The sequence below is a fragment of the Nerophis ophidion genome, linkage group LG24, assembly GCF_033978795.1.
Source record: "Nerophis ophidion isolate RoL-2023_Sa linkage group LG24, RoL_Noph_v1.0, whole genome shotgun sequence".
Classification (NCBI taxonomy): Eukaryota; Metazoa; Chordata; class Actinopteri; order Syngnathiformes; family Syngnathidae; genus Nerophis; species Nerophis ophidion.
In genome coordinates this window covers 35,634,914-35,651,152 of record NC_084634.1, presented here as the reverse complement: position 1 = coordinate 35,651,152, position 16,239 = coordinate 35,634,914, and the positions used below count along the sequence as shown (strand labels likewise).

General features: G+C 43.9%; 1 protein-coding gene across 4 annotated transcripts in view; it reads right to left on the bottom strand.

Annotated features, from left to right (window-relative positions):
* The window catches only part of LOC133542353 (rho-associated protein kinase 2-like), a 164,359-nt gene that overhangs the window by 100,894 nt on the left and 47,226 nt on the right, over nt 1–16,239 (bottom strand). For all 4 annotated transcript variants that reach the window (XR_009804135.1, XM_061886406.1, XM_061886407.1 and 1 more), the window contains exons 4-7: nt 14,896–15,033; nt 12,088–12,348; nt 10,219–10,363; nt 3,878–4,016 (exon numbers count right to left, since the gene is read on the bottom strand). Coding sequence is in view for 3 of the 4 variants with exons in the window: in XM_061886406.1 (XP_061742390.1) it covers nt 3,878–4,016; nt 10,219–10,363; nt 12,088–12,348; nt 14,896–15,033 (683 nt within the window). In the remaining variant the exon portion in view is untranslated. The remainder of the gene's footprint in view (nt 1–3,877; nt 4,017–10,218; nt 10,364–12,087; nt 12,349–14,895; nt 15,034–16,239) is intronic.

Here is a 16,239-nt window from a genome sequence, read left to right as displayed (position 1 = left end):
CCCTGGAGGTCTAAGAAAAAGGGCAATGGAAAGCTGACCACAATTGAAGAAAAAAGGTACAAACCCCGTTTCCATATGAGTTGGGAAATTGTGTTGGATGTAAATGTAAACAGAATACAATGATTTGCAAATCCTTTTCAACCCATATTCAATTGAATGCACTACAAAGACAAGATATTTGATGTTCAAACTCATAAACTTTTTTTTTTTTGCAAATAATAAAGTAGTTGGGAAAGGGCATGTTCACCACTGTGTTACATCACCTTTTCTTTTAACAACACTCAATAAACGTTTGGGAACTGAGGAAACTAATTGTTGAAGCTTTGAAAGTGGAATTCTTTCCCATTCTTGTTTTATGTAGAGCTTCAGTCGTTCCACAGTCCGGAGTCTCCGCTGTCGTATTTTACGCTTCATAATGCGCCACACATTTTCAAAGGGAGACAGGTCTGGACTGCCAGGCGGGCCAGGAAAGTACCCACACTCTTTTTTACGAAGCCAGGCTGTTTTAACACGTGCTGAATGTTGCTTGATATTTTTTTACTGAAATAAGCAGGGGCGTCCATGAAAAAGACGGCGATTAGATATCAGCATATGTTGTTCCAAAACCTGTATGTACCTTTCAGCATTAATGGTGCCTTCACAAATGTTTAAGTTAGCCATGCCTTGGGCACTAATGCACCCCCATACCATCACAGATGCTGGCTTTTCAACTTTGCGTCCATAACTGTCTGGATGGTTCACTTCCCCTTTGGTCCGGATGACACCATGTTGAATATTTCCCCCAAAAATTTGAAATGTGGACCACAGAACTCTTTTCCACTTTGCATCAGTCCATCTTAGATGATCTCAGGCCCAGAGAAGCCGGTGGCGTTTCTGGATGTTGTTGATAAATGGCTTTTGCGTTGCATAGTAGAGCTTTAACTTGTACTTACAGATGTAGCGACAAACTGTATTTAGTGACAGTGGTTTTCTGAAGTGTTCCTGAGCTTATGTGGTGATATCCTTTAGAGATTGATGTCAGTTTTTGATACAGTGCCGTCTGAGGGATCGAAGGTCACGGTCATTCAATGTTGGTTTCCGGCCATGCCGCTTACGTGGAGTGATTTCTCCAGATTCTCTGAACCTTTTGATGATATTATGGACCGCAGATGTTGAAATCCCTAAATTTCCTGCAATTGCACTTTGAGAAACGTTGTTCTTAAACTGTTTGACTATTTGCTCACGCAGTTGTGGACAAAGGGGTGTACCTCGCCCCGTCCTTTCTTGTGAAAGACTGAGCATTTTTTGGGAAGCTGTTTTTATACCCAATCATGGCACCCACCTGTTCCCAATTAGCCTGCACACCTGTAGGATGCTCCAAATAAGTGTTTGATGAGCATTCCTCAACTTTATCAGTATTTATTGCCACCTTTACCAACTTCTTTGTCATGTGTTGCTGGCATCAAATTTTTAAGTTGATGAATATTTGCACAAAAAAAAAAGGTTTATCAGTTTGAACATGATTTGCAAAACATTGTATTCCGTTTATATTTACATCTAACACAATTTCCCAACTCATATGGAAACAGGGTTTGTAGAAGGACGAGGGGAGGATTTTTGATTGAGTGAGTGTCACGGCAGAATTTTTTTCACCTGCGGTGAGAGAATAGCGAGCGAGAAAGTAAATAAACAGAGTGAGGGAACCTGAAAGGCTCCTCTGTATTAAGGCAGAAAGGGTCTTGTTTGAGCCGACTTGGAGAGGGGGCGGAGCTGCTAATGTAAATAGGAAGTGGTCCCCTATAAGGGCGAAAGGGCTGGTGAACAAGCGAGACGATACACACTCACGTTACTTTTAGCTCAGACACAAGTCTTGACAAAAGTGGAACTGTGTTGCCTCCTGATCGTTATCAGGGATGTGAGCACACTTTGAGACAATCCATCAATCAATCAATGTTCATTTATATAGCCCTAAATCACAAATGTCTCAAAGAGGAAAAAGAGGAAAATTTAGAAAATGAAACAAAATTTCTATCAGCACTAATTGCTGCAACGCAAACCCCGAAAGAGAAAATTTAAAAATCAAGACTACATTTCTTGCAATTGCAGGTGCATTTCGACACTATATTTCTACCGACTTCTTTTGGCTGTCTCTTTGACACTTACCATATTTTCCGGACTATAAGGCGCACTTCAAATCCTTTTTTCACCCTCAAAACTCGACAATGTTCTTTATAACCCAATGCGCCTAATGTACGGAACAATTCTGGTTTTGCTTACCGACCTCATCCATCCATCCATCCTTCCATCTTCTTCCGCTTAGCCGAGGTCGGGTCGCGGGGGCAACAGCCTAAGCAGGGAAACCCAGACTTCCCTCTCCCCAGCCACTTCGTCTAGCTCTTCCCGGGGCATCCCGAGGCGTTCCCAGGCCAGCCGGGAGACATAGTCTTCCCAACGTGTCCTGGGTCTTCCCTGTGGCCTCCAACCGGTTGGACGTGCCCTAAACACCTCCCTAGGGAGGCGTTCGGGTGGCATCCTGAACAGATGCCCGAACCACCTCATCTGGCTCCTCTCGATGTGAAGGAGCAGCGGCTTTACTTTGAGTTCCTCTCGGATGACAGAGCTTCTCACCCTATCTCTAAGGGAGAGCCCCGCCACCATCTTTGATGTGTCTTGATAAAAATTGGCATGCACTCCTTGGCTGCAACCAGCAGAGGTGCTGTTGTTTCAGTCTGAAATTAATTGATGCATCAAGAAAAGCATGAGCCCAGCTACCAGATATTTAGCTACGTCCATGCAGGGTTAGAGATGCGCGGATAGGCAATTATATCATCCGCATCCGCATCACCAAAGTCGTCATCCACCCGCCGTCCACCCGAACCAACATTTTATCAGGACCGTACCCGCCCGCCAACCGCCCGCTGAAATACATCAGAGGTTGTCCGCCTTTACCACTCACAGAGCTAATTAAACCTGTTTCACAGAGTAATGATGACAATTGCAGCCGCTAACGTTCCCGCGACTATCCAATAGCGTTCATCTTGGTTACAAGAATATGGGCGTGCTGTGAAGCCATTGCCTTAGACACCTTCAACAACATGTACAAACCGATTCTTGATCCGGCAACATGTTGTGTGCAGCTTCCGCAATCACACGTACAAGATTGAAAGGCATACTGGGTGATACAGAGTACACTGATGGTTGTGATACAAACAACTTTAACACTTATTATTATGCGCCACGCTGTGAAGCCACACAATACAAGATTGACAAACACATTTCGGGAGAACATCCTCACAGTAACACAACATAAACGCAACAAAACAAATACCCAGAATCCTTTGTATCCGTGACACAACCTGAATATATTTTACACCCCCGCGCCCCTAACCCCACCCACCTTACCAACGCACGGTGGCGGGGTTTGCTGCTAGCGGGGTGTATAAAATAGTGAGGAAGTGTCATGAATACAAAGGATTATGGGTATTTGTTGTGTTGCGTTTATGTTGTGTTACTGTGAGGATGTTCTCCCGAAATGTGTTTGTCGTTCTTAACCGGCAGTCATTCAGGAGAATAATAGTGTCTCTTATTGTCATCTTCGCTTTATGACACGGGTCTTAAATGGCTCTTTGAATGGCAAAGGATACCGATCCCAGAACCATGTATATATCAAATATTTCCGGATGGCTCAACCGCCACCCGCCCAAATCCAATTAAAATCTATTTTTTCGTCATGTCAACCACCCGACCCGCGGTTTATCCGCGGACTCCGCGGATGACACCGCAAACCGCGCATCTCTATGCAAGGTATTGCACAACTCCTGAGGGCGGCGTTGTTCTGCTACATTTTAGTCGAGAGCCAGAGAGAATAAGAGTGGAACGCGGCGGAAAAAGTACAAACCTGTCGGTGAGAAAGGCACGGATGAGATCATTGGCTTCCTGGGACATCTCCGCGTCTTCTGGAAAGACGAGGGAGTTCTTGAAATTCATGATCTTCCCGTAGGTTCCAACCAAGGATTCGGTGTAGAAAGGAGTCTCCCCTGTGTGGGAAGATGAGAATTATTATCCGAGTACCGTATTTTTCGGACTATAAGGCTATAAATCCTTTCATTTTCTCAAAAATCGCCAGTGCACCTTATGTACGGGATAATTGCAGTTGTGCTTACAGACCTCGAATCAATTTTATTTGGTACATGGTGTAATGATAAGTGTGACCAGTAGTCACATATAAGAGATATGTGTAGACTGCAATATGACGCCAGTAAACATCACCAAAACTTTAAATTAGACATGTCCGATAATATCGGACTGCTGATATTATCGGCCGATAAATGCTTTAAAAATGTAATATCGGTTTTAAAAAGTAAAATGTATGACTCTTTAAAACGTGGTACACGGACGTAGGGAGAAGTAGAGAGCGGTTGCGTCTCCCAGTCATACTTGCCAACCCTCGCAATTTTCCCGGGAGACTCCCGGATTTCAGTGCCCCTCCCGAAAATCTCCAGGAGGAACCATTCTCCTGAATTTCTCCCGATTTCCACCCAGACAACAAAATTGGGGGCGTGCCTTAAAGGCACTGCCTTTGCATGCCGGCCCAGTTACATAATACTTACGGCTTTTCACCCACACACACGAGTGAACGCAACGCATACTTGGTCAACAGCCATACAGGTCACACTGAGGGTGGCCGTATAAACAACTTTAACACTGTTACAAATATGCGCCACACTGTGAACCTACACCAAACAAGAATGACACACACATTTCGGGAGAACATCCACACCGTAACACAACAGAACAAATATCCAGAACCCCTTGCAGCACTAACTCTTCCGGGACGCTACAATATACACCCCCTGCTACTCTCTACACCCCCCCACCTCAACCTCCTCATGCTCTCTAAATTCCAAGCTGCTGTTTTGAGGCATGTTAAAAAAAAATAATGCACTTTGTGACTTCAATAATAAATATGGCAGTGCCATGCTGGCATTTTTTTCCATAACTTGAGTTGATTTATTTTGTAAAACCTTGTTACATTGTTTAATGCATCCAGCGGGGCATCACAACAAAATTAGGCATAATAATGTGTTCATTCCACGACTGTATATATCGGTATCTGTTGATATCGGAATTGGTAATTAAGAGTTGGACAATATCGGAATATCGGATATTGGCAAAAAGCCATTATCGGACATCTCTACTTTAAATGCTTCGTTGAAAATAAAGAACATTACACACGGCACTTAAAAATCTGTCAAAATGTTTGAGTGTGATTTATTTTGAAGCCGCACTCCTTGATGGCTTGTCGGCACATTACAGCTAACGTAGTCAGAGATACAAGCAATATTATGCTGTGTGTATAAGGACTGCAAAATGGCACCCTTTAGCAGACATATTATCTGGAGTTTTGTTTCACAATATTATGCAAAACAAACTTTTCTTAGTTTCTGGTACCTGCTGATGTGTATTTGAGATTTGCATCAGTCCTGAAAATTTGCGCATGTCCGCGACTGTAGTCCGTGCTGATTCCGTAGTCTATAAGCGTCTTCTTTTTCTTGTTATGGGACATTTATCCCATAACAAGAAGCGTAAAGTTCTAATTAGGGCTGGGCAATATGGCCTTTTTTTAATATCTCGATATTTTTACGCCATGTCACGATACAGCATATATATCACAATATTTTGCCTTAGCCTTGAATGAATACCTGACACATATAATCACAGCAGCATGATGATTCTATGTGTCTACATTAAAACATTCTTCTTCATACTGCATTAATATATGCTACTTTTAAACTTTCATGCAGAGAGGGAAATCACAACTAAAAGTGTATTTATTCAACAGTTATTAAGCAGTGGCACAAACATTCATGTCATTTCCAAAACAGAAAGTGCAAGATTTTCAGAGACATTTTAAAACAAGCTATGAGTGCACTTTTGTGCATGATGTCACTAAGATGACGTATCAAAACAACACTAAATTTAAGTGCACTTTTTGTACAGAACGCCACTACAATAGTTTAAAACAAATAAAGTGCACTTTTGTGCATGATGTCACACAAGATATTTCAATAAGTGTCATATAAAAATGAGCTGCATGATAGGAAATCAAATAGTGTATGTCCTTCTCTATGTGGTAGGTTCCTGCGGACGTTATCGCCTTCTGTTGTTGACTATTTTTTTCATACGGTGTTGATCTGGAAATAGTTGCTTGAGCATTTTGTTGGTGTGGCACCGAATGGAGATGTTGACATGCGGAGTTTCAAGCACTCTTCATTCTCTAGCGCGTGGGTGTCAAACTCTGGCTTGCGGGCATTTGGCCCTTGAGGTAATATCAAATTAAGATTAGAGCTGGCCCGCCGGTATTATACAGCGGCGATGCCTCTGTAACACTGCATTCACCGCTGATACTCATACTTGCCAACCCTCACGATTTTCCCGGGAGACTCCCAAAGCTCACTGCCCCTCCCAAAAATCTCCCGGGGCAACCATTCTTCCGAATTTCTCCCGATTTCCATCCGGACAACAATATTGGGGGCACTGCCTTTAGCGTCCTCTACAGCCTGTTGTCACGGGTCCGCTTTTCCGCCATACAAACAACGTGCCGGTCCAGTCACATAATATATGCGGCTTTACCACACACAAGTGAATGCAAGGCATACTTGATCAACAGCCATAAGGGTCACACCGAGGGTGGCCGTATAAACAACTTTAACACTTTTACAAATATGCGCCACACTGTGAAACCAAACCAAACAAGAATGACAAACACATTTCGGGAGAACATCCGCACGGTCGCACAGCATAAACACAACAGAAGAAATACCCAGAACCCTTTGCAGCACTGACTCTTCCGGGACGCTACAATATATATCCTCGCTACCACCAAACCCCGCCCCCCTCCAATTTTTATTAAAATGTTATTTGATATGCCATTGATATTTTTAATCATTATTATTATAATTTGAAACTCGATTTTGCATGTGACTATAAAGTTATATAAGCCTTGCTTGTTTAATATTCAATGCAAAACTTGTTTGGGTCCCTAATAAAAGGTACATTTGTTCAACCTTGGCCCGCGGCTTTGTTCAGTTTTAAATTTTGGCCCACTCTGTATTTGAGTTTGACACCCCTGCTCTAGCGGGTGACTTTTCAAATGATGCTACAAATTAGCAGTCGTGCTACTTTTTGTAGCAACGCTTTTGCCCCATACTTGACAATTTACGGTTGTCTGTTCGACATATTCCCACTTGAAGCCAAACCACCGCCAGACCATGGACCCCCTGCTGTTTTTCTTGGGAATGAATTCATCCTTCATTTGTTACCAGATTCGCACCTTCTTTCTCTCGTATTACCACTCACAGCACAGCTAACGTTACCCATGCGTATGTCAGAAGGCGTGCTTGTTTTATGTCTCTGTGAGAAGGAGAGACAAGAAAGAGCCTGTAGTGTAATGCCCGCAGCTAAAAGCAACTGCGTGAGAACGTATACTCCGATATCACGATATAGTCATTTTCTATATCGCACAGAGACAAACCCGCGATATATCGAGTATATCGATATATCGCCCAGCCCGAGTTCTAACTTATATCTCACCATGGAAGCACTGAAAGACACCAGTGTAGTGAGTTTACATAATTCACCCACGGAACTTTAAATATTAGAGGGTTCCGGGTCGATCAGTTTTTCACGGGACACGTTTCCGGCGTTGTTGCACTAGTGAGCCACGGGTGAGGAGACGCTGCTCCGTCATTGATTGAAGTAAAGTCTGAATGTCACTAAAAACAGTTAGCTACATCTTTTGACACTTCTTCCAATCCCGTCCTTGCACGCTACACGGCTACAACAAAAGATGACAGGGAGAAGACGCTGCCGAAGGTGAGCCACGTAAATAAAACGGCGAATAGCCCTAGTTCTAACTTATATCTCACCATGGAAGCACTGAAACACACCAGTGTAGTGAGTTTACATAATTCGACCACGGAACTTTAAATATTAGAGGGTTCCAGTCGATCAGTTTTTCACGGGACACGTTTCCGGCATTCTTGCACTAGTGAGCCACGGGTGAGGAGACGCTGCTCCGTTATCGATTGAAGTAAAGTCTGAAAGTCACTAAAAACAGTTAGCTCCATCTTTTGACACTTCTTCCACTCCCGTCCTTGCACGCTACACGGCTACAACAAAAGATGACAGGGAGAAGACGCTGCCGAAGGTGAGCCACGTAAATAAAACGGCGAATAGCCCTAGTTCTAACTTATATCTCACCATGGAAGCACTAAAACACACCAGTGTAGTGAGTTTACATAATTCACCCACGGAACTTTAAATATTAGAGGGTTCCGGTCAATCAGTTTTTCACGGGACACGTTTCCGGCGTTCTTGCACTAGTGAGCCACGGGTGAGGAGACGCTGCTCCGTTATTGATTGAAGTAAAGTCTGAAAGTCACTAAAAACAGTTAGCTACATCTTTTGACACTTCTTCCACTCCCGTCCTTGCACGCTACACGGCTACAACAAAAGATGACAGGGAGAAGACGCTGCCGAAGGTGAGCCACGTAAATAAAACGGCGAATAGCCCTAGTTCTAACTTATATCTCACCATGGAAGCACTAAAACACACCAGTGTAGTGAGTTTACATAATTCACCCACGGAACTTTAAATATTAGAGGGTTCCGGTCGATCAGTTTTTCACGGGACACGTTTCCGGCGTTGTTGCACTAGTGAGCCACGGGTGAGGAGACGCTGCTCCGTTACTGATTGAAGTAAAGTCTGAATGTCACTAAAAACAGTTAGCTCCATCTTTTGACACTTCTTCCACTCCCGTCCTTGCACGCTACACGGCTACAACAAAAGATGACAGGGAGAAGACGCTGCCGAAGGTGAGCCACGTAAATAAAACGGCGAATAGCCCTAGTTCTAACTTATACCTCACCATGGAAGCACTAAAACACACCAGTGTAGTGAGTTTACATAATTCACCCACGGAACTTTAAATATTAGAGGGTTCCGGTCGATCAGTTTTTCACGGGACACGTTTCCGGCGTTGTTGCACTATTGAGCCACGGGTGAGGAGACGCTGCTCCGCTATTGATTGAAGTAAAGTCTGAATGTCACTTAAAAACAGTTAGCTCCATCTTTTGACACTTCTTCCACTCCCGTCCTTGCACGCTACACGGCTACAACAAAAGATGACAGGGAGAAGACGCTGCCGAAGGTGAGCCACGTAAATAAAACGGCGAATAGCCCTAGTTCTAACTTATATCTCACCATGGAAGCACTAAAACACACCAGTGTAGTGAGTTTACATAATTCACCCACGGAACTTTAAATATTAGAGGGTTCCGGTCGATCAGTTTTTCACGGGACACGTTTCCGGCGTTCTTGCACTAGTGAGCCACGGGTGAGGAGACGCTGCTCCGTTATTGATTGAAGTAAAGTCTGAAAGTCACTAAAAACAGTTAGTTACATCTTTTGACACTTCTTCCAATCCCGTCCTTGCACGCTACACAGCTACAACAAAAGATGACAGGTAGAAGACGCTGCCGAAGGTGAGCCACGTAAATAAAACGGCAAATCCTGATGCAACTGTCAGAAAGCGGCTTGAATATGATCTGTAAAACATCTATGCAACATTTTTGACCAAAGAACCACCATTACATGTTATGTGGACCACAAGGTGGGCAGCACGGGGGAACAGGGGTTAGTACAAGTGGCTCGGGATCTTTCTGTGTGGGGTTTGCATGTTCTCCCCGTGACTGCGTGGGTTCCCTCCGGGTACTCCGGCTTCCTCCCACCTCCAAAAACATGCACCTGGGGATAGGTTGATTGGCAACACTAAATTGGCCCTAGTGTGTGAATGTTGTCTGTCTATCTGTGTTGGCCCTGTGAGGAGGTGGCGACTTGTCCAGGGTGTACCCTGCCTTCCGCCCGGATGCAGCTGAGATAGGCTCCAGCACACCCCAGGACCCCAAAAGGGTCAAGCGGTATAAAATGGATGGATGGATTGATGGATCACAAGGAAGTGTTCTCAATTTATAAAAAAATAACAATATAATGACCACTTTTAATGTGGCCTATAATATGGTGAGCCTTTTGTATGGGAAAAAAAAACCTGACTGGACGGGCTCATCGGCAGTGCGCCTTATAATCCGGTGCGTCCTATGGTCCGTAAAATATAGGTAAATGCAGATGATATGGCCGGTGAGCGAATTAGCACGCAAAATCCACAAGAGGTCACTCACCCACTAACAGCTCATATAGAACGATGCCAACAGCCCACCAGTCGCACTCCCGTCCATAGTGACCTTCGCCACCCTGAGACTGGAGCACCTCGGGGGAGATGTAGTCGGGTGTGCCTACGGCGGTGTCAGAGTGCACCATGCCTGTCTTTGAACGCACAGAAAACACAATAAGTGGAAAGAAATACAAACCCCGTTTCCATATGAGTTGGGGAATTGTGTTAGATGTAAATATAAACAGAATACAATGATTTGCAAATCCTTTTCAACCCATATTCAGTTGAATATGCTACAAAGACAACATATTTAATGTTCAAACTCATAAGTTTTTTGCAAATAATAATTAACTTAGAATTTTTTGGCTGCAACACGTGCCAAAGTAGTTGGGAAAGGGCATGTTCACCACTGTGTTACATCACCTTTTCTTTTAACAACTTACAATAAACGTTTGGGAACTGAGGAAACTAATTGTTGAAGCTTTGAAAGTGGAATTCCTTCCCATTCTTGTTTTATGTAGAGCTTCAGTCGTTCTACAGTCCGGGGTCTCCGCTGCCGTATTTTACGCTTCATACTGCGCCACACATTTTCCATGGAGGACAGGTCTGGACTGCAGGCGGGCCAGGAAAGTACCCGCACTCTTTTTTTTTTACGAAGCCTTGCTGTTTTAACACGTGCTGAATGTGGCTTGGCATTGTCTTGCTGAAATAAGCAGGGGCGTCCATGAAAAAGACGGCGCTTGGATGGCAGCATATGTTGTTCCAAAACCTGTATGTACCTTTCAGCATTAATGGTCCCTTCACAGATGTGTAAGTTATCCATGCCTTGGGCACGAATGCACCCCCATACCATCACAGATGCTGGCTTTTCAACTTTGCGTCGATAACAGTCTGGATGGTTCGCTTCCCCTTTGGTCCGGATGACCCAATGTCGAATATTTCCGAAAATAATTTTAAATGTGGACTCGTCAGACCACAGAACACTTTTCCACTTTGCATCAGTCGATCTTAGATGATCTCGGGCCCAGAGAACGTGGCGGCGTTTCTGGATGTTGTTGATAAATGGCTTTCGATTTGCATAGTAGAGCTTTAACTTACACTTACATATATAGCCACAAACTGTATTTAGTGACAGTGGTTTTCTGAAGTGATATCCCTTAGAGATTGATGTCGGTTTTTGATACCGTGCCGTCTGAGGGATCGAAAGTCACGGTCATTCAATGCCGCTAATGTGAAGTGATTTCTCCAGATTCTCTGAACCTTTCGCTGATATTATGGACCGTAGATGTTAAAATCCCTAAATTTCTTAGAATTGCACTTTGAGAAACGTTGTTCTTAAACTGTTTGACTATTTGTTCACACAGTTGTGAAAAACTGAGCATTTTTTGGGAAGCTGTTTTTATACCCAATCATGGCACCCACCTGTTCCCAAATAGCCTGCACACCTGTGGGATGTTCCAAATAAGTGCTTGATAAGCATTCCTCAACTTTATCTGTAATTATGGGCACCTTTCCCAACTTCTTTGTCACGTTTTGCTGGCGTCAAATTCTAAAATTAATGATTATTTGCAAAAAAAAAAAAATGTTTATCAGTTTGAACATCAAATATGTTGTCTTTGTAGCATATTCAACTGAATATGGGTTGAAAGTTATTTGCAAATCATTGTATTCCGTTTATATTTACATCTAACACAATTTCCCAACTTATATGGAAACAGGGTTTGTTAATTACATTTAATAAGGGGTGTTTTTGTGTAAAAAAAAAAAGAAGCTGTGATTTAGTGTCATAATCTAAACACTAGGTGGTGCAGTTGAGCCACTAAAAAGGCTGTCACACCTCCTGTGGGGTTGAGAACGCTCAAAGATGGCAACTTACAGAATCCATCTTCATGCACGTGCCAAAGTCAGCCAGCTTGACGTGTCCGTGCCGGTCGAGCAGCATGTTGTCTGGTTTGATGTCGCGGTGGATGAAACCCATTGAGTGGATGGCGTCCAGGCCCAGCACCACCTCGGCCGTGTAGAAGCGAACCCACTTCTCCGGTAGGTCGTAATTCATGGTGAGGTTGACCATGTCGCCACCCGGCATGAACTCCATCGCCATGTAGAGGTGGCGGTCATCTTGGAAGGCACAGCACAGCTACGAGATACACACACACACACACACACACACACACACACACACACACACACACACACACACACACACACACACACGTTACACATTTGTGCAGCTGTTTATTTTGAAGCCGCCACTAGTGCACATTGCAACTATTCTGCAAGTGATAAAAACATTAGGTAATCATTTTGCAATACAGTCTGCTGAAGATGATGGAAAGCGCCACTCTACATAGCAACTGATGCTGTGGTCAAAGTTGAAATTGCCACAAAACACATATTCAATAATATTGACATGTGGCGGATAGAGTGGTTTCATGTGTCAGGTAAACTGTAACTAATGGGGACATATGAATCGCCTTCCTACTTCACGAGTAGGGGGTCTCTCCTTCAGTTTGGGGGTCCTTAGGCTTGAAGACCCCTAATTTAAAACGGTAGACTTAGGTACTATTAGCTCGGTTGGTAGAGCGGCCGTGCCAGCAACTTGAGGGTTGCGGGTTCGATTCCCGCTTCCGCCATCCTAGTTACTGCCGTTGTGTCCTTGGGCAAGACACTTTACCCACCTGCTCCCAGTGCCACCCACACTGGTTTAAATGTAACTTAGATATTGGGTGTCACTATGTAAAGCGCTTTGAGTCACTAGAGAAAAAGCGCTATATAAATATAATTCACTTCACTTCACTTCAAACACTGCAAAAACAGAAATCTAAGTAATGTGAAATATCTCAAATAAGGGTGATATTTGCTTATTTTCTGTCTGATAAGATCATTCTTCTCACTAAACAGATTTTATGTCAGAGTGTTTTACTTGTTTTAAGTGTTTTGCTCCTAAATGATTTCAGTAAGATATTACAGCTTGTTGCTGAGATTTTATGACCTATATTGAGAAAAACAGGCCTGAAACACGTATAAAACTACTTTTTTAAAGTAATAATTTATTTATGGAGAGGCCCTGCCGGCGAACGGGCAGCAGGGGCAGGACATGCTGGAGCCCGGCCCAAAATGGCGGCAAGGAGGCGGAGAATGCGGCCGAGCGGAGAGGCGGGGCGTGCCGGTAGCAACGCCACAATCGAGTTCAGGTGCGTGGACCGCGCCCCTACAGACAATCAATAAATCTCCTCTGGCTGTATAAAAGGGCATCAGCGGAGGAGGGTGAGGCTGAAGGAGGTGGAGAGTCGGTAGCAGTGGCTGGAGCAGAAGCAACAGGAAGCACGGACCGGAGAGCGAGACACGGAGAGCGAGCAGTGGGTGCGGCGACGGCAGAAAAGACATCCTTTATTGAAAAATAAACGAGAGTCAAACCTGCTCAAATCATGTCCTTCCTGAGTGGTCCATGGAACCCGCACGACGACAGCGTGAGTCGTTTACATTCTTATTTCAAGCATGAAAAAAAAATCGTGACTTTGACACAATTCTGTCTCATTATTAAAACAGATGACAGCCAAATAGACTTTGCTGTTTTATTTTCAATGGAACAATAGAAAATGCGTACTCATTTAGTAGTACAGTTGTTTTTAGTGAGAATGTACTTATTTTAAGGTATTTTTGGGTTCATTGAAGTTAGCTAATTAGGGTCCGCCAGGCCCATTGCGAAGGACTCCACAGGAGTCCTTCGCAATGGGCCAAGGACCCTATTGAAACTGTAAGGTTTTATTATTATTATTCCGCACCTTCGCACCCTAATTTGATCCCCTTAACATGCTTCAAAACTCACCAAATTCGACACACACATCGGTATGGAGCGGCAGACCAACTTATTAAGCAACCAAACCCCAAAATACAAAATTGCGCGCTAGCGCCCCCTAGGAAAAAAACAAAACAGACTACTTGTAACTTCAGTTAGCAATGTCGTAAAGACATGAAACAAAAACCTATATGTAGGGCTGACTTAGACCTAGATTTCATAATTTTACTTTCTAGGTCAAAAATCAACAAAAATTTTGCAAAAACCCGTTCAAAGCAAAATTTCTGCAAAAAATGCTATTTTTGCCTCTTCGAGTTGTAATTTGACCCTCTTAAAATGCTTCAAAACTCAAACTTGTCACACACATCAGGACTGGCAGAAATTGCAATCTAGTTTTATTTGTTTTGGAAAGTCTTGACAAGCCAAATTTTCTTGTTTTATTGGCAGATAATTTTGCTTAGTTCAAATAAAATACCCCTACTTTTTGTATTTTTTTTTTCTTGTTTCTGTGAGCACTGACTTTTTGCAGTGAAGGCATACATTATAAACTGACTTGTACTTAATTGAGGGATTTTGACTCCACCCCAATTAGACTTCGGTGAGTGTTAGAATATATATATTTTTTTAATTGAATTATATTTATATAGCGCTTTTCTCAAGTGACTCAAAGCGCTTTACATAATGACACCCAATATCTAAGTTACATTTAAACCAGTGTGGGTGGCACTGGGAGCAGGTGGGTAAAGTGTCTTGCCCAAGGACACAACGGCAGTAATTAGGATGGCACAAGCGGGAATCGAACCTGCAACATCTCAAGTTGCTGGCGCGGCCACTCTACCAACCGAGCTATTTCATAAGCGTGATAAAAAATGTACATGTACGCACCTGCACCACCCAGGGGCTGTTCGAGAAGGCCATGATGTGCCTCTCCTCCCAGAAGAAAGCCGAGTCCGACCGCTTGATCATCTCAAATTTGTTGAGCTGCTTCATGGCGTAAACCTTGCGAGAGGCCTTGTGTCGCACCTACAACAGAAGCGCAGGCAGGGGGGGGGGGGGGAAACAGAGGTTAAAGAAACGGGCGTACCAGAACAAGGAAATTACCACAATGTCACCGGGGATCGAGAGAAAGAGGCCACAATTAAGGCACAAGTCTGGAAAAGGACAAGCTGACACACGCCCCCTCCCCCAACCCCCTCTCTATTATTATGTTCTCCCACACTTTGCTCCTGTCTGGACATGTTCCCCCAACAAAACACTCAAGCATGTAGTGTCACATAAGAAGAGCTTGTGAATAGGTTTGAAGCTTCACAAATTAGGTGGAATAACAGTTTTTCACGTTTCTGAGCAAATGCACCAACTCCCTGAGCATTCGGACCACATGTGAGTAAAATAAGACGTGCACACTGGCACCTTAACACCAGCTTCACACCTGTCCCAAAGCTGACATAACAGGTAAAATGTTTTATTATAATAATCAAATAACAACTGTCATTTCCATTATATTATTTATTAATATAAAAGGATTTGGCCCACTGACAATCAAACAAAAAAAAATCTGTTTTTTCATATGTTGAATGTCTGAGTGGGGCTCCTGTTGTGGAAGAATTTGAGAGAGAGAGACACACAGACAGACCGACAGACAGATCGACAGATAGACCGATAGAGCGATAGATAGATAGAGACACCGACTGACAAACCGACAGACCGACAGAACGACCGACCGACAGACAGACAGACAGACAGACAGACAGACAGACAGACAGACAGACAGACCGACAGATAGCCCGATAGAGCGGTAGATAGATAGAGACACAGACCGACCGACAGACAGACAGACAGACCGACAGACAGACCGACAGACCGACAGACAGACCGACAGACCGACAGATCAACAGATAGACCGATAGATAAATGGAGACACAGACCGACAGACCGACCGACCGACCGACCGACCGACCGATCAACAGATAGACCGATAGATAGATGGAGACACAGACCGACAGAACGACAGACCGACCGACCGACAGACAGACCGACCGACCAACAGACAGACAGACAGACAGACAGACAAACAGATCGACAGATAGACCGATAGAGCGATAGATAGATAGAGACACCGACCGACAAACTGACAGACCAACAGACCGACAGAACGACCGACCGCCGACAGACAGACAGACAGACAGACAGACAGACAGACAGACCGATAGAGCGGTAGATAGATAGAGA